Genomic DNA, 25,009 nt, shown 5'->3' with positions numbered 1-25,009 from the left:
TCTGTAAAATCCTTGTCCTGCACATGTCCTTTATCTTTGCCTCTCTCACCTTAAGCCTATGCCCTCTACTCTTTGACATTTCAATCCTGCGAAAAGAGTTCTGATTTCTACCCTATCTATACCTCTCATTATTTTATTTACTCATATCAGGCCTCCACTCAACCTTTGGCATTTCAGGCAAAAATAATCTGCTTGTCCAACCTCTTCATGTAGCTAATTGCCTCCTAATCCCAGCAGCATTCCGGTAAACCTCTTCTGTACCCAGTCCAAAGCCTCCACATCCTTCCTGCAATGGGGAGACCACAACTGTACACAATAGTTTAGTTTGTTAACACTCCAAATGCAGCCCGACCAGTCTTACGGAGCTGCATTGTGACTTCCTGGCTCTTATACTCAATGCCCTAACCAATGAAGGCAAGCCTACCATATCCATCTTTTACCATTTTATCTATTTGTGTTGCCACTTTCAGGGAGCAATGAACCTGGACCCCAAGATCCCTCTACACAAAATGTTGTTAAGGGTCTTGCCATCAACCATATACCTTCCCCTTACATTCAACCTCCCAAAGTACAACACCTCATACTTGCTTGGATTAATTTCCATCAGTCATTTCTCCACCATTTTCTGTAGTTGATGTATATCCCGCAGCATATTTCCTCACTGTTCGCAACACCAGCAATCTTGGTGTATTCTGCAAACTTACTAACTAACCCATCTACATTTCTGTCCAAGTCATTTATATACATATCACAAACAACAGGGGCCCCAGCACAGACCCCTAAGGGACTCCACTGGTCTCAGAAAGCTACTGGTCACAGACTGCAGCCAGAATAACGTCCTTCCACAACAACCCACTGTCTTCTACGAGTAAGCCCGTTCTGAATCCATATGACCAAATCCATAAGCCCGTTATGAATCCATAAGCCCGTTATGAATCCAGATTTTCTGGATCAGCCTACCATGTGGGACTTTATCCATGTAGACATCATCCAGTGCCCTACCCCAATTGATCTCCTTTGTCACCACCTCAAAAAAACTCGATCAAGTTTGTGTTCAAATGTTTGAGGAGATGTTTGTAGGGTTAAAGGTGGCGATGAAGATATGGTTAAAAAGATTTACAGTCATGAAATAGTTTCATATTTTATGTATTTAGTACCAGGGACCAGTGTGGGTCAACGACGACAAGTACGATGACAAATAAGACAGTTGTGGGTTATTGGTGTCAGATCTTAACAACTAATTGTACATCCATACAACACAGAGGGAAATTATTTGTATCACCATGCTGGCACTTCAGTAGAACAATCTAATTACATACCGCTCCCTACTCTTTCCAAATAATCTTATAAATATTTTCCCTTCAAATATTAATCAAATTCCTTTTTTAAGTTACAAGCGAATCAGTGCCTGAGGCAGTGTGTTCAGGACCATGACAACGCACTGCAAAGAAAAAAAAATCCTCTTGCTATCTCTGCCAATTATCTTAAATCTGTCTCTTTTGATTACTGGCTCTTCTCTCATGGGAGACAGCTTTTTATTATTTACTCATGGAAAACTGTTCTTGATTTTGGACACCTCTTCAATACTTTCTTCCTATTACCATTTACTTTTCTAAGGAGAAGAATCCCAGATTCTCCAGGGTTTCCATGAGAATTAAGTGCCTGGTCCTTGGTTCTATTCTAGGAAATGTCTTCTGTACCTCTATTAAGCCCTAGCCATACCTCTGAGAAGTGAGGTGCTCAGAATTTAACACACTCTCAAGCTGACACCTAAATAGTTTTTTTTACAAAGGTTCCATATAATTTGTTTCCTGTTACGCTTTTGTTTATATAATCAAGGATCCTGTAATCCTTTTAAAAACGTTCCTAACTTGTTATGTCATCTTCAAAGATATATCTGCATTCACCCCCTCCCCACCTCCAGGTCCTTCTGCACAGGCACTCACTATAAATTTGCTCCATTTAATTTATATTGATTGTCTTCATTCCTCCTATTCAAATACCTTATTTTATATTTCTCTGCAATCTATATGTATATATATATATAGGTAATATACACATGCGCACACATCTAGCATCATCTTATCACAGGATTTTAACCACATTTCTGACTTTTATGTCTTAAATATACACTAAAATATACAGTGGTCCTTCTAACAATCTCAAGGGAGTGTCACTAACCATTCATCATCATTCTCTGCTTTCTGTCCTGAAACCAATTTTATGTGTACATTGTATTTTCCCTTTAAATTATTTAACCTTATTGGTTTGAATACCTATTTTGTGGTCCTTTGCCAAAAGCCTTTGGATGTTTATATACACATATCTGCTGCACTTGCCTCTCCAACCTTAACCATCTCACAAACAGTTAACAAAGCAATTTTGCTTTGACAAATTCATACAGACGCTAATTAATTTGTCCATCCCCTTCCCAACTAAGCATACGCTAATAGAAGTCTAAGAAGAAAACACATTCACTAAATTGAGTTTGCAAAGCTTTTTTAAAGAGCATCTCACTGACAAGTGACATGAAGAATCTTATTCATACCTTTTATCATGAATTGAATGTGGATGTAGGTTTTGCACCTTACCTGATGCATCAATTTGCTTTCCTTTTAGACCAGTATTGATTCCAGCACCAATGGAGCTCATGATTTTATCAATCTGCAAAGAGCATAATGAGAACCGTTAATCTCACAGGATCATCCTTTCCAGTGTTTTGCACACCTGCAAAAGCAAAGGCAGTGCTCCTCTGTTCTGCTTAAACTCACCATGAGATCAATTACACTGTTAGCTCAGACTTGGTCATAGTTACACCCCTGCACTCAGTGACTCCGAAAAGCAATTATATTTTGACAAAAATATGATAAAAGTTTTTAAATGTAAAATAATGAATTAACTAAATTCCCATTGCTTACCTATTTCAATAAAGCCGTCACAGCAAAAAGAAAAAAGAAAAATTCTCCCCATTGTTTAATTTATATTGTCATAATGACAGCGTAGAGGAGAAAGTGGATTTTATCTTTCTTTTATTGTGCTAAATATGCACTGTACATAGGGTCAACCCCTAATTGGATGTCGCTCAGACATTCCTTAAATTGGCCATGGTGCTTTGCACCCAGAATCTTGCAGTAAAACATGGTTCAAATGGGGCCGCGCTCAATTTAGATCAGTTCGAAACACATTGCTGTGGCTCCAATCACAAAAGTGTGCCAGCCGTCAAGGTCACATTCACCATGGCACCCAGGCAGGCAGGAAATATGATGGATGCCATGGGAGGAATCTAGGCAGGATAGAGTTAGGTGAATTTCACAGAGAAACACCAGCAGTCTGGTGATGCGGCAGCAGGGCCTTGTGTACTGGAGGTCCAGGAGGTCTTCCAGTGCCACCATTGAAGACCATTGCCAGGAGGTGGTCAGCAGCATCTCCTCACGGTCAGTTGCAGAAATATTTTTTTATGATTGCATGCGATATTTCAAGGTGAGTTCTGAAACAAACAGAAATACTGCTCATAGATAGACACAAAGTGCCGGAGTAACTCAGCAGGTCAGGCAGCATCACTGGAGAAGAAAAGAATGAGAGACGTTTCAGGGTCAGGACCCTTCTTCACTCCAACATGTAGATGTGTACATCTTAACAATGGTATCAAATCTCCTGCATCTGCCACATAGGCAAGCTTCAAATGTGGGATATGAAAGGGTTACTCAGTGATTTTCATCTCTATCTGGACAAAGACATTGAGAAATAGGAGAAAGACTTGCAGGCAGGAAGGGGGGCCAAGCGAGGTCAATGCCTTATTCACATGTAGGAGACTATGTGTGCCCACTGCAGGGGCTATTGAGCCCCAAGCCAGCTCAAGGATTTTCTTCAATCAACCAGGTATGCTCATGAACAATATTTCAATCTGAATCCTGGGATGGCAGGACTTTCATATGAAGAAAGACTGGATAGACTCGGCTTGTACTCGCTGGAATTTAGAAGATTGAGGGGGGATCTTATAGAAACTTACAAAATTCTTCAGGGGTTGGACAGGCTAGATGCAGGAAGATTGTTCCCGATGTTGGGGAAGTCCAGAACAAGGGGTCACAGTTTAAGGATAAGGGGGAAGTCTTTTAGGACCGAGATGAGAACGTTTTTTTTCACACAGAGAGTGGTGAATCTGTGGAATTCTCTGCCACAGAAGGTAGTTGAGGCCAGTTCATTGGCTATATTTAAGAGGGAGTTAGATGTGGCCCTTGTGGCTAAAGGGATCAGGGGGTATGAAGAGAAGGCAGGTACGGGATACTGAGTTGGATGATCAGCCATGATCATATTGAATGGCGGTGCAGGCTCGAAGGGCCGAATGGCCTACTCCTGCACCTATTTTCTATGTCTATGTTTCTAACTCAGCGGGACAGGCAGCATCTCCGGAGAGAAGGAATGGGTGACGTTTCGGGTTGATATCCTTTTGCATTCCGAAGAAGGGTCTCGACCCAAAACGTCACCCATTCCTTCTCTCCAGAGATGCTGCCTGTCCCGTTGAATTACTCCAGCATTTTGTGCATATCTTCGGTTTAAACCAGCATCTGCAGTTCCTTTCTACACATTTCATTATGAATATTACATCCCTCTTATTTTGTCATCAGTAGACATCCTATTGCCATTTGATATGCTGCATAGTCTTTCATAAGTTATAGGAACAGAATTAGGCAATTCGGCACATCAAGTATACTCTGCCATTCAAACATGGCTGATCTATCTTTCCTTTTCAACCCCTTTCTCCTGCCTTCTCCCCATAACCCCTGAACCCCATTATAAAAACATTTTGGCCAAACCTTATAAGTGCAGCAAGTTTCTGTTTCAACTTTTGGTTACAGGCCACCCACAGAAGAAACTAGAAAGATACTGGAGGTGGATAATTCTGATGATGATGAGGTTCACACTACTTCATTGCAGCTGACACTTGAGAGCACCATCCTGGAGACTGGTATCCCAGGGATGAACATGTATCGTTGGACATAGATGTCATTTGGAGACACAAGTGAAGTAGTGGGCTGAAGGCTGGCAAGGGTTACACAGACTTTGGTGAATGAGTTGCTGGAAGGAGGTTCACACATCCCCGCAGCTTTAGAGGACTTGTATGAGGCCCACAATTAGGATGCTTTCATGACAGACTGATGCAGATACACAGTGAGATAATGAGTGAGCTGTCAGACCTATCTCAGCAAGGGTATCCAATGACAAGAAACGCAGAGCAGTGCATTACCAGCCTTTGATAGGAGGCTGGATGAAGCCAGGGGAGCATGATCTCCGTGCATGTACTTCTGTGCGAGAAAGCGACTGCTAGTTCACATGATTGCGGATGTGGAGGCCTCATGAAGTCTGATCCTTGCTGAGAGCTGCAGAAGTCTGCTCTCTCACCTCAGGTTTCTGCCGGAAGGGAGCAGCTTGAAGCATCAAAGGAACAGCAATAAGCCACCAGAGAGCAGCTTGATGTCCTTGTTGTGCAGGAAGATTCCACACATGAGCAGCGTGTGCCTTTATCAGCGAATGCTACTCACCAGCTGCCTGTGGTCCCCTTCACTCCAACATGTAGACCTATACACTCACCTTAACAATGGTGTTAAACCACCTGCAACTGCCACACTGATCAAAGCCTGAAGTGTGGGAAATGAAAGGGTTTCTCAATGTCCTTCATTCTTTCATCTCTGTCTGGACAAAAACATTGAGGAATAGGAGAGACACCATCACACAGGAGAGGGGGCCCAAGCAAGTTCAATGCCTCGTCCATATGCAGCCTGTGGGCAGAGGGGCAACTGAGTCACAAGTCAGGAGCAAAGGATCGTTGCACAACAGCAACTAGCTGCCAGCAATAGAGATAGAGATAACGCACATCAGCAGAGTGTTGTCCTGTGTGAGTAGAGTTACAACACGTGAGCACCTTGATCTGCCACAGGGGCAGATACGGCCTGGAGCGATTCATCTCTCTTCTTTAGGAACAGTGATGGAACCTCCACAACCCATACCCCGTCATCATTAAAACATAAACCAGATGATGTGAGTGGAATGACTGTCCTAATAACGATACCACATGAACTTCTGACTTTGACCAACCTGATTTCCAGTAGAAACACACCGTCAGTGGATAGGAGACTTCAGGTTCCATGATACAGTGATATTTAGGTCTGAGGCAAGGTGTGTGGGGGGGGGGGGGGGGGGTGGGGGGGGATGTTGGGAACATTCAGCCCAGAATGCAGTCACTCACAAACATTTTAAAATTTACCAAAGAAGTATTGATACTCCTCAAATAATTTTGATTTTTGTTTGTTAAACTTTAGGATGGACGAAGACAAACAATCTGTGGGAGACTCAGTTAGGTTCTTCTTCATTATATAAATACATTCCTAATGTAAAGGTGCCTATAAAAAACATAGATGATTTATTCTATCAAGCTGGTTTATATAGCATGATTAAGGCATCAATAATAAATGAGCAAGCGCTGTTTACTTTGGGAAGCACAGGACTTCAGTTTACTGAAAGGGTGTCAGGTAAGAATAGATGATGAATGCACCGTCAGATATAGGTACAAGGGGAGAGGGGAAGGGCGGGTACAAAAATAAATGTGTGATTTAGTGGTGAGAGATGAGCATATGAAGGAAGGGGAAGGGGCAAGGTGAATGGGTGGGTGGGGAGGGGGGTTAGAGATGATGGGAGAAATAAGTTTGAGCACTGCTGGGGAGGTGGGTTGGAGAATTCAATGTTGGGTTGTAAGCTAGCCTACTGTAATATGAGGTGCTGTTTTTCTAGTTGGCATGTGCCTCATTCTGGCAATGGAGGAGGCCAATTACAGAAAGGTCAGAATGGGAATGGGAAGGGGAGTTGAAATGGTTAGTAACCGGGAGTTCCATCAGGCCTTGGTGGACAGAGCACAAGTGTTTGTCAAAATGGTCACCTCATCTATCCTTTGTCTCGCTGATGTGCAGGAAGCCACATCGGGAGCATCGAATGCAGTACATGAGGTTGTAAGAGGTGCACACGAATCTGTGTCTCACTTTGACTACATCTCCCACCACCCTGCCTCTTACAAAGATGCCATTCCTTACTCTCAATTTCTCTGTCACCGTGGCATCTGCGGCCAAGATAAGGCTTTCCACTCTCACCCTCATCTGTGTCCACCTATCAAAGCCGGGTTTTGTCCCATCCCCACCTCTCTTTTCCACCTTTTTTTCCCCCCCTTATGCAATCAGTCTGAAAAGGGCTCCAAGCTGAAATGCTGACAGTCCATTCCTTCCACAGATGCTGCCTGACCCACTGAGTCCCTCCAGCACTTTGTTCTATTTATTTATTCTATGATCTGCTACAAAGAACTGGACATCACTCTCTATCCAAATTAATTATTTTATTTTGTATTGGTTTATTAATTTCATAATTGTTCCTATTGAATCACAGATTAAACTGCGTGCATTCCTGGAACCGCAATCAAAAATACATTTGGAACAGATGGTATTTTGACTCTTACCTCTTCCCATTCAGCAGTGAAGGAAGGAATTCTTTCCAAACATTTTCCGGTGCATTGTTTGGTTTCCTTAAAGTAGTTTGACACAGACTCACAGCGTGTGTTCCTCGATTCTTCTTCAATAGGTGAGCAAGTAATAAGATTGGAGTCCGACTTTGAAATGTTTCTGGCTAACTGTAGTTCAAGAATAGTCTTTGTTCCTGATCTTACCCTTCCTAAAGTGCATGCTCTGTCTTCAAAGCCAAGCTTCTCCCCAGTGTTGCTTATCCAGGGATCGTCTTTCCGAAAAGTTCTGGCGCTGACAAATGTGTCGCTGTCACTCTGGTTCACCTTTGTATGGAAAATAGTCTTATAAACAACTTGAGGTTTGCCTTCTTTGTCTAATATTGATGCATCACTGTCATCGTGCAGCACTTGAGCCTCGTTTGTTTCATCTGTACATTGTAGTGAATCTGTTTTAATTAAATGTGGCTCCTGGGTTGATTCTTTGATGCTCAAGGTGTTGTCACTGGTGAACTCCCTCTGCGTTTTACTGTACAGATGATAAGGATTCTCTGGAGATTCACAAGCTGGGGAAGAACCATGTAATAAACCTACAAATTGTTTAGGGATGTGTCCATCGTGGAGATCTTCTTCCGCAGAGGCTTCACGCTGGTAAAGATTCTCCTCTGGCAAAGACAGGATAAGATGTCAGTAATTTTAATTCATATACAGATCATGATTAAATGATAAGTTGCATTTAATTAAAGTGGAAGTGGGTTTTTGTCTGAAATAAAATAAAGAGCATTTTACCATTCTCTTTATCACTCTACGTGATTGGCATGATCTAAACCCATGCAACTGGTGGTGATCATTTTTCTCATATTTCCCTACAACTTATAAGGCCATTCAGTCCACTGGGTCCACGGTAGTGCGCACAGTAACCCTATTGGGCCTATTCTCCCACTTATTTCCCTGGAAATATGTCCCCTTTCACGTGGCCATACATTCCACCCCTCATGCACCCACTCCCCTGTCTCTCCGCAATTCCTCTGGCACCCACCTACACAAGGGCAGTTTATAGGAGCCAGTCGGAGGCGGGAAGAAATTGGAACATCCAAAAGAAGTCGAGGAGTCACAGGAAGAAAGTGCAAGCTCCACCGACAGCAACTGTGGTGAGGGTTAACACCAGTTGCTGTAGCTGTCCAGTAGCCGCACTAAGGCTGAGATGCTAGTAAATATCTAACTTTAAATGAAAGGTTTCTAAAACCAAACTTTGTAAAGTTCCATATTACTGAAAATTTGCACCTGAGCTGCCTACCATATTGCACTTATATTACACAGAAATGTTAAAAAATTTATTCCAACATGTTTAAATTAGATAAATCAAGGGGGAAAAATCATGTATCTCATGCTTCAGACACAATCTGGTCATCGAGAACTGGATCAAGATGTATCTATGAGGTGTTAATATTAAAAAGCAAAAAAAAACCTTAGTAAAATGACTGATTCTAAATAAAATATTGATTATACCAACACCTTTGAACTGAATCAATCAATATTTGCCTGCATAATCCAAATTGTGTCCTAATATAGTTTATTTGATCCAATTGAAAATGGCAACTTTCAGAGATGAACACCAGCTCATATTGAAACAAACTTAAACCCTTATAGTCTCAGTGAACTAAATACTATACCGCGGGGGTTATCACTTTATTTTGGCTTATACAGAAAATGGGATGTATTACCATTCAGAAACTCTGTGCAATTCTAACACCGAACTGATATAAATTTTTAAAAATTGCATTTTTGTGTTGACAATTGCAAATGCCTCAAGTTATTTTACAAATAGACACATGGTAATGGATAATAAAACAGTAGGGAAGAGATTTGACTGTAAGCTCCGTTGGAGAGATAGATTTTGCGCTGACTTTTATAATTTGATGGTGAAGAGAAGTTTTGGATATAATGTAAAAACAAGAACAGGTCACTTGCCCCCTCCAGCCAACAAGATCGTGGCTGATTACCTTCCTGCACTATCCTTATATTCCTAGGTTCCTTAAAAATACAAATTTAATTTCCTAAGCGCCTGCTTTCAATGACATGTGTACCTCCAGGTCTCTTTGATCATCAACACGTTTCAATTAAACGCTGCACTTTCATGTGCTTTGCACTGAAGTGAATGATTTCACATTTCTCCTCATTCTACTGCATTTGCTGTGTCCCCCATTCTCATAGCTTGTCTATGTGCAGTTGAAGCCTCTTAGCATTTTTATTTCTACTCACATTCCCACTTTGTATCATGTCATCATCAAAACGGAAACCATCACACATGGTTGCCTCGGCCAAATTGTTGATATTATTTGTGAATAGGTAGGATCCAGGTATTAATCACAGTGGTATTCAATGAATCGCAGACTGTTAGCCTAAGAAAGACCCAGTACTACTTTTTGCTTTCTACCATCGAACTGGCTCTGAATGTATGCTGACGGAGCACCCCAAATTCCACATGCTTTAGACTAGTTCACCAACTACCTATGTGGGATTCGCTGAAAGGGAGCCAAATCTATAAACATACCATATCCATTAGTTCCCCTTCATCTATGCTACAATCAGTTCAGTTCAGTTTATTGTCATGTGTACCGATGTACAGTGAAAACCTTTTGTTGCTAGTTAACCAGCCAGTGGAAAGACAATATGTGATTATAATCGAGCCATTCACAGTGTACAAATACACAATCAGGGAATAACTTTTAGTGCAAGGTAAAGCCAGTACAGTCCGATCAAAGATAGTCCAATAGTAATTCTGGGCCACTCCCTGGTTGCGGTAGGATGGTACAGTTGCCTGATAACAGATGGGAAGAAACTGTCCCTGAATCTGGAGGTGTGCATTTTCACACTTCTATACCTTTTGCCCGATGGGAGAGGGGAGAAGAGGGAGTGGCCAGGTGTGATTCGTCCTTGGTTATGCTGCTGGCCTTGCCGATGCAGCGTGAGGTAAAAATTGAGTCAATAGAAGGGAGGTTGGTTTGTGTGATGGTCTGGGCTGCGCCCACAGTTTCTGCAATTTTTTGTGGTCTTGGATGGAGTTGTTCCCAAACAAAGCTGTGTTGCATCCTGATCAAATATTTTCTACGGTGCATCTGTAGAAGTTGGTGAGGGTTGAGATCATCATCTATCATACAAGATCATAGACTTCCAATAGATTAGTTAAATACGAGTTCAATTTTATAAACCTACATTGACTTTACTCAATCAAGCTATTTTCTAAATGACATCACATCGTTTATTATCAATCCAGCATTTACCCTATTGCTGATATAACCAGGTCAGTACGTTGCTGTTTTATCTTTCCCTCCGTTCTTAAATTGTGGGCTATGTTTGTTAATCACCAATCTTTAGGAACCATTCCAGAATCTATACAATGCTGGAAGATGATAAATGAGAGCATCCACTATCTTCACTATCTTATAAACATGCTGGGATGTAGATCGTCAGGTTCTTGCGATTTATTAGTATTCAGGCTCATTAACTTCTCTAGTAGTCGTTCTTTATTAATATTTATTTATTTAAATTCCTAATGTGCACAAGCTTAAATCTACATGATTTTTTGGGCAGTTTGTTGTGTCCTCTTCTGTGAAATCAGACACAAAATTTGTGTTCAATCCCATTGCCATTTCCTTATTCCTCATTATACCTTTTCCACAAAAGACCCACATTCTTGTCACATTCAAACAAAACATTTACATACCGTTACCTTACAATCCTGATACATTTCTCACAAGTTTACTTTGATCCCATTTTCCTTGTCATGCTTGTTTCCTGATCTTCAGGTTTACTGCTTTTTAACAAATTGATTGACTTTTACCTTAAACTTAATACCATTTTTAATTACTGTAATTCATGATGGACCACATCGTTTGGTTATTTGGGTCTCAAACATATGGGGAATGGAAGTTGTTGCCAATATATTTGGCTCAGGGTTGTAGTCAAGGGGATGGAGGTGAAAATTTGGTTGACAGACCGAGAAAGAAAAGTAAAAATAAATGTGCCATTTTCATATTGGGTAGTTTGTCGTTTGTGGGTGATTTGAAAGGTCAGTGATGAGTTTTAGGTATTTACAATCAAAACAATGACTTAAATGAAGGGACAAATTTAAATACTGCCACAACCAATTTCATACTGCTTTGTATCCCAAATACTCTCGGCCCTTTCCTCTGACAGCCAAGAATTTAGAAGAAATCATTAAGGATAGTAAGTGGGGTGGAGCTTCGGCAAATGGAAATTAACCCTTTAAGCAGGCACACAAATCACACTAAAGATACACTATGCTCTAGGTAAAGACATTTCTTCTCATCTCGATCTTAAATGGCCAAACTGTTTTCTGAGGTTGTGACCCCTGGTTTTGGACATCTCAGCTGGGGAAATATCACCTCTTGCTAGCCCTGAAAGAATGTATGTTTTAATGAGATTACCTTTCAATCTTCGAAACTCAAGATAATAGAGGTTTATTCTGCCAAATATCCTCTTCTACAACAAACCCACCATCCCAGGAATCAAATTGGAGAACTTTTGAGCAACCTGCCCTTCATAGGAAGACAAGAACTGTACACAATTTTACAATTATGTCAGAGGAAGGGTCTATAAGTGTAGTGAGTAAGGTCTTCACTGAATACTTCTCATCTGTAGTCACCAAGAAACAGGACAATGGAAGATCATGAGTTAAGGGAGGAGTACTTGGATAAGGTCAGTATTAAGAAGGAAGGTGTTTTAGATATCATGAGATGCACAAAGGTTTATAATGGTTGCTGAATGGAACATGCCCTGCCTAATCTGAAGAAAAAATACATGCTGGCAGTTATCCTCATAATTGCCAACCAGTGACTCAAATGATTCAGCCCACTATCATAGAGGAGATGGAACAGAAGTACAAGATGATTTATGAGGTGAACAACGAGGAATATATTGATAATGTTACAACCACTTGGGGAACTCTAAATCTACTGAGAGATAATCTGCTTCCATATTTATATCTTGTGGGTTCTGTCTGTATTTAAATGATGATCATATTCAACTTTCAAAGCACTTGATCATTATGTTCTTTCTGGTTAGATCATTCTAATATCATTCAAGGTAGCATTCAGCAGGCAATTGATGGACTTCACAAGCAGACCTGGTGTATTTATTAAATTAGGCACTCTCAAAATATGGCAGTAAGGTTGTCCCTTTTTATAGACGGTAGACTTTCCTTATTAATCATTTGCGAGGTTAAAACTTAAGCAACAAATATGGAATTTCTATACATTTATGTGTTCAACCTTAAAAATAGGACCGAATAATTTAAAGAGAACATTTTAGAAAAATAAGAGCATAACATGAATATAAATGAGATTAGCAACTACTTTGTTCTAGTGCTGCTGGTAACATCGGATATATCTGTCAGTCTTTGATCTGCAAGAGCATAAATTTGTTGTCAAAAAAAGCATATTTGCCTGAGGAACACTTCCTTTGTCATTACTGAAGGATATATTTCCCATGTTCCTCAGACTAATTCCTGGGGATGGTGGGATTGTCATACAAGAACAAATTAAGCAGACTAGGCCTATACTTTCCAAATCGGGAAGAATGATCTCACTGAAATGTAAAAGGTTCTCTTGGGCCTGACAAGCCCAATCCAAAGTTGATGCTTTCTCTGGTCAGAGTATGTAGAGGCAGGGCTCACACTCTCAAGATAAAGGTCAGTCATTTGCACAGAAATGAAAGATATTCCTACAGAAAGTGAATATTTGGAATTCTCAATCCAAAGAGGTTTACGAAGGCTCAGTCATTCGGGATATTCAAGACAGAAATTAGTGGATTTTTTTTTAATGTTAGGGGAATCAAGTGATGTTTGTTTAGTGGGAGAAAGTGATACAAGTGCTGCCATGTTCCTTCAGAATGGCAGAATGGGTTCAAAAGGCTTAAGAAAAACAAACCTTATAGCTGTGTGCCTTAACGTGATGAGCATTCGTAATAAGTTGGATGAATTGAATGTGCAATTAGTTAGGGAATATGATATAGTTGGAATTAAGGAATAATGGCTCCAGGGTGACCAAGGCTGGGAGCTAAACATTGTGATATCATGAGAGGTAGAGTCATAGAGGGGAGATACATTTCCTCCCGGTGGATGCAACAAGGACTACAAACCATCATGGCTGCTGACACTGATTGCTGCTGACACTGATTGCTGCTGACACTGATTGCTGCTGACACTGATTGCTGCCCAGCTGAACCAGATGAGCTGATTGCCTCAGTGAGAGAGCTAAAAGGGAAGGGAAGCAGTGTATTTAAAAAGAGAGACAACGACTGGAGCAGACAGGGAGAGAAGCAGTGTTTGAGTTATATTTTGTAAGAAGGCAGCAAGCTACAGTTTTGATTTAACTACCTGTTTTGGTTTTGTGTACCTGTCGGCAAACAATTAAGTTTTGTTTTTGGAAAAGACTAAATATATGGAATTTAAGTTTGAAAACAAGAACTTTTCTGTCTTCATTTCCGGCACCCACACCTCCCAACCTTCAAGAGAAAAGCTCCCGACCTCTCAAGACATCACAACATGCAGGGGTATTCGATATTCAGGAAGGATTATCAGAAAAGAAGAGGTGGCATTAGTGGTTAAAGAGGAGATTAATGCAATAGCAAGGAGAGACATTAGCTTGGATGATGTAGAATCGGTATGGGTAGAACTGCGAAATGGCCACGGGCAGAAAACGCTTGTTGGAGTTGTATACAGACCACCAGACAACAATAGGGAGGTTGGGGATAGCATCAAGCAGGAAATTAGGGATGCGTGTTGCAAAGGTACAGCAGTTATCGTGCTTTAATCTACATATAGATTAGGCCAACCAAATTGGTAGCAGCACTGAGGAGGAGGATTTCCTGGAATGTATACGGGATGTTTTTTAAACCAATATGTAGAAGAACCGACTAGAGGGCAGGCCATCCCAGGCTGGGTATGGTGTAATGAGGAAGGATTAGTTAGCGATCTTGGGCAACAGTGGCCAAAATATGATGGAATTCTGCATTAGGATGGAAAGTGATACGGTTAATTCAGAGACTAGGGTCCTGAACTTAAAGAACGGAGACTTTGAGATACGAGACGGGAAGTGGCTAGGCAAATTATACTGGCAAATTATACTTAAAGGGTTGACGGTGGAGATGCAATGGCAAAGATTTAAAGACCTCATGGATGAACTCCAAAAATTGTTCATCCCTGTATCGCGAAAAAATAAAACTGGGAAGGCGGCTGAACGGTGGCTAACGAGGGAAATCAAGGATAGTGTTAAATCCAAGGAAAAGGCATATAAATTGGCCAGAAGCAGCAAACTAGAGGACTGGGAGAAATTTAGAATTCAAGAGGAGGACAAATGGGATAATTACGAGGGGGAAAAAAGAGCATGCAAGAAAGCTTTCAGGGAATATAAAAACTGACTCTAAAAGCTCCAGTGGTTATTATCTCCTTGGTTATTAGCAGTAGCGGTTGATTTGTTAAATGGTCGAGGGCTGGGTGCTGTCCATTTATCTAAAAAGTAAATATTTCCTTTCAAGTATGTCTATCCTCCAATGCACAGATGTGCATGTTTAAAATAAAGTAAATTATTTTTAAAAGCTAGTGATGGGAATAATTATCTGATAACTCAAGGTGCATCACTATTATGAAGCTGACACATTTAATGAGTGATAAACCAACTGGATACCATGTGAACGTGAATATAATTCTATAAATGTGTTCCTTCTAAACAAAAGCCTATTGAAAGAACAGCTACAGTTTTACAAAACAATGAGATGGAGCGGATTTCAACTGAACAGTCGTCCAGAGATACAAGGAACTGAAAATGTTGTAATCTTGAGCAACACACAAAGTATTGAGGTAATCCAGGGGGTCAGTCAGCATCTGAGAAGGGAATGGATAGATAATGTTTCAGGGGGAGGCGGGGGGGGAGGGGGGGGGGGGGGACGACCGGCGGGGCAGACAAGCCTGGCAAGTGTTAGGTGGGTGCAGGTTGGGGGGGTGATTGGTAGATGGGTGAAGTAAGTATCAAAAGTGAGTGATGAAAAGGAGACAAACGCATGTTAGATAAGGAAAAAAGGGGAGTGACATGTAAAGCCACAGAGAGGGATATTGGTGCAAGGGGACCAGGGATGGGTGGGTGGTATGTGGAAAGAGAGGTGGGATAGTGGTGAAATGGGTGCACATTGTGGTTGGGGTTAGGGGTGGGGGTAGCACAGGAACGAGAGTGGGGAATATAAGGGTACTGTTCCTCCAGTTTGCATCTGGCCTCACAATGGAAGAGACCAGTGACTGAAAAGTCAGTATGGGTGTGGGAAGGGGAGTTAAAATGATTGATAACACGATATCCAACAGGCCTTGGTCGAGAGAGTGCAAGTATTTGGCGAAATGGTCGCCTAGTCTACGCTTGGTCTTGCCGATATAAAGGAGACCGCAGTAATCCAGAGCACATCAATGCGACATGGTGCATTGGGAAGTACTTCTGTATTCCTTCCAACTTGAGCAGCTAAATTGCTAAAATGCTCAGAGTCCTTGGAGGGCACTTCAATAGGATATTGCAAAATAGATCATGAGGTGCAGCCTAACATTAAACAGGATAGGAAAATATTTTGATTAGTTATGATACGGAGTAGACATTATTGTGTTTGATATTGAAAAGTTGGAAGAAATGGTTAGAATAGCATGTCGCAGAAGGGTGGCCTAATTTTGCATGCAAGCACCATCTGTGAATACTATGAATAAAAGATTAAATGAGAGACATTGCCAGGTTAGTTTTGTTTAGTTTGGAAATACAGCGAGGAAACAGGCCCTTCAGCCCACTGTGTCCGCATCTGTGGAGGGTCAGGCAGCATCTGTGGAGGGAGGACACCAAAATAACAATGGCCTTAAAGCTACTTCTTGGATACAGGAAAAAAAATAAAATCACTGGGGGCAAATTTCACTAGGCATTAAAAGGTTGCAAGCCTTTGATGGTTAGATGATCCTGCGTAAGTTTAGGAGTTGACAGAGGTAATTTCTTTGATGCTTTGCCCTCGAGTGGAATCTGGCAGCCAGGAAAATCTCTGCATCTTGCCCATCCCATGATATCCGTATAACAAGTTATTATCTCTCACAGTTTCATCCTTGCCTGATGCACTTGGCCCCTGCAGAACATCTGAACTAAGGGATACCTTTTGCTTTCAGAAGGTTACTACCTATCTGGAATATACCCGTCCCTCTGCCTGCAGCCAGCGGGGCAACTTTGACAGCTTGTGGTACAAAGGGGAGATGGTGGTGAGATGGCGAGAAGTCACCGATAGCATAAAAGCAAAAGAGAAGGCATATAACATGGCAAAGATTAGTGGGAAGCTCGAGCATTGGGAAGCTTTAAAAAATAAACAGTAGGCAGCTAAATAGGCAACAAAGATGAAATATGAAGGTAAGCTAGCCTGTAGAACAGCTGGTGGACAAAATAACAGCACTTGCTGCTGTCATCTTGAATCCACTGCCTTACCTGATTCATGCAATGTATTTGTACCCAAAAATTGAAGCTGAACCTCAGAACATTCTACAGTAACTTTTAGATACCCATAGTGATCAAAAGTAAAGAAAAGAAAACATTAGCAAAAAATATTACAACGAAACAAGGGGAAAAATATCACTGGAGCAATTAAACTATGGCTTTTAAAAGCAATCATCATTTAAGAAACTATTTCCAGCAGGCTTAATCTCGGGTAATTCTTATGCCATGTGCAATAAATGTAATGCTTATATTTCATAATGGAAGGTATCACAAAATGCTGGAGTAACTCAGCAGGTCAGGCAGCATCTAGGAGAGAGGGAATGGGTGACGTTTCGGGTCGAGACCCTTCTTCAGATATTTCATAATGGTCTCTGCACACCTGTACCAAAGCTTGGCATTCTTCACTGCCACGTTAAATCTATACCCTCTCCTGCCAACATTCACTCCCTCCCTCCATCCACTACCTCATCTGTGTGAACTCAGCGAGTGAATTTACAATGTTTATGAAATGTCCACATGCAGAATGAGCCCCCCATCAGTTGAGGGTAAAAATTGGCTCCAAATGGTTCACTGAATAAATATCTGGTGAAGCAGTTGAACATTGACATTGCAGCTCTAGGATTATGGGCTGCAATTTGATCAGAGGCAAATACTTCAACCTGGCAGAATAGGTGCGGTTTCCCCACTTTGATGGAAAATTATTCATTAAAATGGGAGAGATTTGTCAATCAACTAAAGCTGCTGCAGTAAACGTCATTTCTCCGTACCCTTGGGCTGGCAATTCATGTTTAAAGAGTCAATCTAGAATGTTGTGCAAGAATATGAGCTGCAGGGAGTCTATAATCCCATTATCTACGATAGAAGAGTTTCTCTGAGTACATTCATAAATAAGATGTTTACGATCTTAATACAAAAGGAATATTCAGTGTCCATCTTCTGATAGCATAAAGTGGGGAAATTAAAAAATTAACTGATTTTTATGTGTTCTGTTTTTCTGTTTGAATTTTCTGCTCATCAAGATGAAGGATATCAATGTTGTGGAATGGAAAGAACACAAAATGCTGCAGTAACTCAGCGGATCAGGCAGCATTTCTCGTGGATAGGGCTAGGTGATGTTATAGGTCGGGACCCCTCTTCAGACTGACAAGGCCTGGCAAGTGATAGGTGGATAGAGGTGAGGGGAGTTTTGATTGGCTTTGATGGGCGGATAAAGCTTGCAGATGAAAAGGATTCAAAAGGGTGACAAAAGGGAAAATAAGGAGATCGAAATGAGACAAGGAAACAAAAGGTGTCAGATAAAGAGGGAAGAGGAATGAAAGTGGAATGAAATATAAAGCCAGAGGTAGAAGGTGAAACATTGGTGGAAGGGGACAGGAGTGGGGGTGGGATGAGGGGGTTAAAGGAGAAGAGGGATAGTAGGAGAAATGGCTGCATTCCAGGGTGGAGGGGCACAGGAGAGAAGGCGAGGGGAGGAGGGAGTTAACTAAAATTGGAGAATTCAATGTTCATACCATTGGGTTGTGAGCTACACAAACCATTTTCCAGCTGGGCATGGAATCGATCAATGGAGCAAGACCTTGTTGAGATTCTCTGGCTGGGGAATCTACTCTCAGATTTAGCCCCAAGCTAGAAAGGGAAATGTGAGATTTATTTTATTTATAAGATTTCCAATGATCTGTGTTTCATCTATGGAATTCTCTGCCACAAAGGGTAGTTGAGGCAAGTTCATTGGCTATATTTAAGAGGAAGTTAGATGTGGCCCTTGTGGCTAAAGGGATCAGGGGGTATGGAGAGAAGGCAGGTACAGGATACTGAGTTGGATGATCAGCCATGATCATATTGAATGGCGGTGCAGGCTCGAAGGGTCGAATGGCCTACTCCTGCACCTATTTTCTATGTTTCTATCTAATGATATTTATATTTTTATTTCATGTTTATATTATTTTAAATACTTTTTCATTAACTTATCTGATTAATTATCTGATATTTAATCATTTTTAAATGTTTGTATATTGCATAGATATTTGGAAATATTAAATATTGACAGTTTTGACAGTGAGACAATCGTGGTTTTTTTCCTGGCAATGAAAGGCTTCCAGACGGATTTCTTGGGCAGCACTTATTTTGTCTGCCCCCATCACTCAATTATCTTACTTGAGGCTCTGCTGCCACTCGGAGCCGTGGTACTTGGGTCTTTCTGGGCCAGAGTAAGTGGTCTTCCACATTCAGTGAACAGGAATAGGGTATAATGTCAACTGGGTGCAAAGTATACCGCAGTTAGCAGGCCCATACACAGGAGATCTGGGCCATGGAGAGTTGGAAGGATGTTGGATCATTTATTATCTTTATACACTACACAATAACAAAAGGGAACGAGAAAACAAGGAGTGGCATTGCAAAAAGCAACATACCTCATTTCGAAATGATGTCCGATATTTCTTAAACCTGATCATTGTGCCTACATTTGTTTTAATAAAAAACACCTAACCAATCACTGATATAAAATAAAGAATGAATACTGGAAATTCACACAGAAAATTCAGTAAAGAGTAAAACATTTATTAAACAGCCACAATTTAAAAAGTGGTACTGCTCTTAAAAATTGAAGAGAAGTTATTAAAAAATATATATACAATTAGCCAGAGGCATTTTTGGTTATAATGTTAATGTAGTTATGTCCCAGGTAAGGGAACTATGGGAATATTTTCTCTGACCCAAACACAGCAGCTTAAATGTCCACCCACCCATGTACACCACCTCCTCACCCACTGGGGGAAGAAAAAGACAGTAGATGGCATTAAGAAAACTACATGCCAATACTGCTTAAATGCAGCCATCACCCGACTGGGAGCAAAAACAAAACACAACTGGAAATGGAAATGGAAATAGAAGTAAAATTCTTTCCGTGCAAAACATAACTTTGTTTCAAGCATTTTACAGCCTTTTAAGATAAAAGACTTGATTATTCCAGGTAACATGAGACCCTCCTTACAAAAAAAAAAGTGTCTCATTACAGAAACTCAGCAATGACAGAGTAAGCTGCTTACATCTGCCTGACGATATTTACACAGCAGAAACATTCAGTATTGTATGATTCCACTCTGAATCACTGTCTGGCCAGCACAAATAAAACATAGAATAATCAATAACGCCCTGCAACTTTACATCATTTGAACAAGTATTCTAACAAATCTTAATCAGATGCTGAAAATAAAGCCCTTGGAGAGTAATCCATTTTGGGGTATTGGGCAGAAACAGATTTGTTATCATGTAAAAAGTGACCCATAAATAATCTGGGAAAACGTTTGGCTTTTGAAATGATGAGATACTTTTTAAATAGAAATATATCATCCAACCCTTTACTTTGTATATAAACATGCTGTTGAGTAGGTTATGTCAGTGACATGTTACATCGCTGTAATGTAGCACTATATTTCCCATACTTCTTTCCAACACTTCATGAAGGCATGTTATAGTTAATTGAAAAAAATGCTGATGGGCCAATTGATGGTGATCAGCATGAAGAATTAAACCTATATTAGTTACTGCGATGGGCATATGAAAAAATCAATACATAGTCATAAAAAGACAGAAAGTGCTGGTAACAGCCAGTCAGGCAGCATCTCTGGAGAACTGGCAGCTCTTCGAGTTGGTACTCTTCTTCAGACTGATTGTACTAGGGGGGAAAAAGCTGGAAGAGAGGTGGGAAAGCCTAGCAAGTGATAGGTGGATACAGGTGGTCATATTCATGCCCAGTTCAGGTTACAATATGTAAAACCTTTCGCAACATATGGCTGTGAATATATATAGTCAAAAGACTCCACATAAATTCTCCTATCATAAAGGAAAATAGACATACAATTGATTGGAATCTCTAAAGTGACTGTACGCATGCTGTTCAGGTATGTGTTGGTTTTGCAGTAGCGTCATCAACTGAGGAAAGTCCATGCGGGAAATATTCTTTGCCAGGAAAAGGTTTAGATTCTTGTGCTGCATTGCAGTCTGCAAAAAAACAAAGATGGCAGCTGCCATTGCACACAATGCTGGCTTAAATATCATTTTCCAAAACCAAGTAATTTAATTTTACTCCGTCCCATTGTAAGAAAGGGAAGTTGCTCATGACAGAAACATTTTTCTTTTCTTTCCTATGACAGAATCAATGTAAGAGTTGTGTATGATGAACGTTTTATTGTTTCTGTAAACATTCGAGGTTGGGCAGTCACTGGGCAATGGGCTGAGAATATAGACTCATATGGCATGGAAACAGGCCCTTCAGCACAACTAGTCCATACCGATCAAGTTGCCTCCCTGAGCTAGTCCCATTTGCATACATTTAGCCCATAACATGCCAAATCTTTCCTATCCTTATACCTGTCTGACCGACTAGTCATTGTAATTGAACCAGCCTCCACCACATCATCAAGGAGCTTGTTCCATTTGCCCAATACCCTCTATGTGAAACACCAGCCCTTCAGATCCCCTTTAAAGCCTTCCCTCTCAATTTAAACCAATGTCCTCTAGCTTTAGATTCCCTCCTGGAAAAATAGAAAATGGCCACCCACCTTATCTATGCCCCTCATGATTTTACAAACTTCTAAGAATACCCCTCAACCTCCTTCACCCCAGGGAACACAGTCTCAGCAAATCCTAACTCTCCTTGTAACTCAAGCCCTCCAGGCCCACTAACATCCTTGTGAATCTTTTGTAAAGCTTCTTCAGCTAATCTCCTTCCGATCACAGGGCGACCACAACTGCACACAATATTCTAGGTGCAGTCTCACAAGTGTTTCGTGCAGCTGTAACTTGACATCCCAAATCTTGTACTCAATGCTGTGTGCGATAAAGGCAAGTGTACCACATGTCTTCTTCACCACCTTGTCTTCCTGTGTTGCCACTTTCAAGGAACTGTGCACGCTAGGTCTCTCTGTTCTGCCAACACTCTCCAGGGCCCTACCATTTACTATGTAAGTCCTGCCTTGGTTTAACTTACCAAAATGCAACACTATGCACTTGCTTGAGTTAAATTCCATCTGCCATTCCTTGGCCCACTTTCCTGGTTGATCTAGATCCTGTTATAAACTTAGACATCTAGCTTCATTGTCCACCACACCACCAATTTCTGTGGTATTCTCAAACCTACTAACCATGCCATCTACATTCTCAATCAAATTGTTAATATATATGACAAATAACAGAGGACCAAACCTAGATCCCTGCAGTACTGCACTGGTCTGGTCAGGTCACAGGTCTCTAATCCGAAAAAACAATTCTCCACTACCACCCCCTGACTTGTACTATCAAGCCATTTTTTAAATCCCATTGGCTAGCTCAGTGGGTTCCATTTGATCTAACCTCCATTTGATTTAATCTCCTAGACCAGCCCACCATGCAGGAGCTTGATAAACTCCTACATAGAGTTCACATAGACAATGTCTACTGCCTTGTCGTCATTAATCCTATTGGTCAACTCTTTTAAAAATTCAATCAAATTCACAAGATATGATTGGCCATGCACAAAGCTATGCTGACTATCACTAATTGGGATCAGTGACCATAGATCTAAATGTAATTTTCTAAATGTAGACAGATTCCATCTCTCAGAATATTCTTCAGAAAGATTTCCACCACTAATATTAGCCTGTTGTTTTCTGGCAGGTACCTGCATCCCTTATTAAATCAAGGAACAACATTAGCCATCCTCCAGTTTTCCAGCACGGCTAAGGAGGATAGAAAAATCTCTGTCAGCAAGTTTTTGCCTTGAAATTTTCAAGATTGCTTTATCACATCCAATTGAATCACATATGTAAATATTGGCAACATTGGTTAGCAGTGCTTTAAGGGTACTGGATGTCAATTATTAGCATTAACAGTTCTTATAATTCACACTTTTGTATCTAATAGATTTCAAATGGAAGTAGATTACAGGTGAAAGTGATAATGACATTTCACAGCTGCTAGAAGATTAAGAATAATTAATTTTGCGGACAATTTTCGGTTAATTCTTCCATCACTGCAGAGACTTTATCTGTACATATCTTGTATAGGTTATTAACTGATCATTAACATTCTTCTGCTACTACTTGTTCTAACTAAATATTTAAATATTTAAATGCTAAGTCTTTATGCATTATTTTTCTGGGTATGGAGAATGGAGGGATTGTGCATGTGTGTATTTCTAGTAGACATGTGTGGATGTGGGTTGTGGGATTGCACAGGAATTGACACTTTCTACTATTACTGTTTTAAATGCTATCCCACCACAGCAAAAGACCATCGCAACCTATCACACAATTAGGGAACACAGCGACATGGAAGGAGGCCATTTGGCCCGCCGTGTCCATACCACCCCAGCTGGTCCCATAACCCTATAAATTCTTTCCTTGCAGATATTTTTCCTGTTACATTTAGAATGCTATAGTTGAATCTACCTCCACTACTATCTCTGCCAGTACAATGTTGATCTGGATACTCGGTGAGTAAAATGTTTTTCCTCAGGTCACTTTTGGATTGTTTCCAATCATTATATATTACATCTTTGGTTCCTCACCCTTTTGTCAATGGTAACAATTCCACCCTAACTTGTTTTTGCCTCAACCGTTTCTGCCTCACCATGGAAATCCAATCCCTCTGTACTGCCATCAAATCTCTCTATACTGGTGCCTTTTCATTAGCACCAATCTTCTACACCTATTTGGAGACGTTGTTCCATTGAACAATTTTTTATCAGCTCTACTTATTTTCTACAACCTGAAGGTGTAACTGCGGGAGAATGAGCTGTACCTGTCTCTTCATCAGAAATGTGAACTGTCCTCGTTTCAGGGCTCTTCAGACCTCTTTCTCAACCCTTTCACCATCCCATTGATGACAGGCAGTGTTTCCTCCTGCACTTGTTTTGAATTTAAAATGTCTTTATCTTTGCTGGTAATTTATACCTTATTTTCACTTCCATGTGGTCCACCTCAAATTATTCATTTTTTTCTTTTGACTTCTATATCTTAATTTCAGGGAATATGGTGGTTGATTGATCTGAGAGGAAGATTGTGATAGCATTTAAAAAAAAGCTAGGATTAAGCAGAATGGGCGAATAGATGGTGAATAATATTTAATACTCAGAAATGCAAAGTAGTACATTTTGGTTGAAAAAATGAGAAAAGATAATGTAAATGGAGTAATTCTAAAAGGGAGATGAGAACAATTAATTGAAAGTCAAAGGGCAGGTGGAGAAAGTGGTTTAAATGAATATGCAGGATCCTGGGATAAATTGGGCACAGAGGACAAAGACAATGAAGCTATAATGAAGCTTTATAAAATACTCATATGACAACAATATTGTGTCATGATTGAAAGTCACATTTTCGGAAAGATGTAAAGAGGGTGCAGAGGAGATAACTGAAATTATTCCAGGGTTGAGGAACTATAATTGAATAACTAAATATAGTTGACATCATTAATAAAATTTACAGATGTCATTAAAGTTGGTGGTATAAGGGACAGTGAGGGCGGACATCCAATGTTACAACAGGATCTAGATCGGTTGGGAGGATGGGCCAAGAAATAGTAAATGGAATTTAACTCTGACAAGCGCGAGGTGCTGCACTTTGGCACGTCAAACAGGGGCCAAATTTGTACAGTAAATGGTAGAGCCCTGGAGAGTGCCTTAGAATGAAGAGATCTGGGAGTACCTGTGCATGGTTCTCTGAAAGTGGCGAGTCTGGTATATAGGGTGATGAAGAAGGTGTTTGGCATGCTATCCTTCATTTGGAAGAATATTGACTACAAAAGTTGGGACATTATGATGCAGCTGTCCAATTCATTGGTGAGACCACATTTGGAGTACTGTGTACAGTTCTGGTCACCCAGTTACAGGAACAATGCCATTAATTTGGAATGGGTGCAGAAAAGATTCACCAGGATGTTACTTACAATTGTGGACTTCAGTTAAAGGAGAGTTTGGGTAGGTTGGGGCTTTTTTTCTTAGAAGCGTAAA

General features: G+C 40.6%; 1 protein-coding gene across 8 annotated transcripts in view; it reads right to left on the bottom strand.

Moving 5' to 3' along the window:
• Positions 1 to 25,009, bottom strand: part of anks1b (ankyrin repeat and sterile alpha motif domain containing 1B) — a 647,894-nt gene that overhangs the window by 113,153 nt on the left and 509,732 nt on the right. For all 8 annotated transcript variants that reach the window (XR_013548787.1, XM_078419858.1, XM_078419856.1 and 5 more), the window contains 2 exons: positions 7,499 to 8,163; positions 2,592 to 2,664 (listed from right to left, as the gene is read on the bottom strand). Coding sequence is in view for 7 of the 8 variants with exons in the window: in XM_078419858.1 (XP_078275984.1) it covers positions 2,592 to 2,664; positions 7,499 to 8,163 (738 nt within the window). In the remaining variant the exon portion in view is untranslated. The remainder of the gene's footprint in view (positions 1 to 2,591; positions 2,665 to 7,498; positions 8,164 to 25,009) is intronic.

Source organism: Rhinoraja longicauda, chromosome 23 (assembly GCF_053455715.1).
Source record: "Rhinoraja longicauda isolate Sanriku21f chromosome 23, sRhiLon1.1, whole genome shotgun sequence".
NCBI classification, from domain to species: Eukaryota; Metazoa; Chordata; class Chondrichthyes; order Rajiformes; family Arhynchobatidae; genus Rhinoraja; species Rhinoraja longicauda.
Note: the sequence above shows the minus strand (reverse complement) of the source record. Positions and strands in the feature narration are given on the sequence as shown.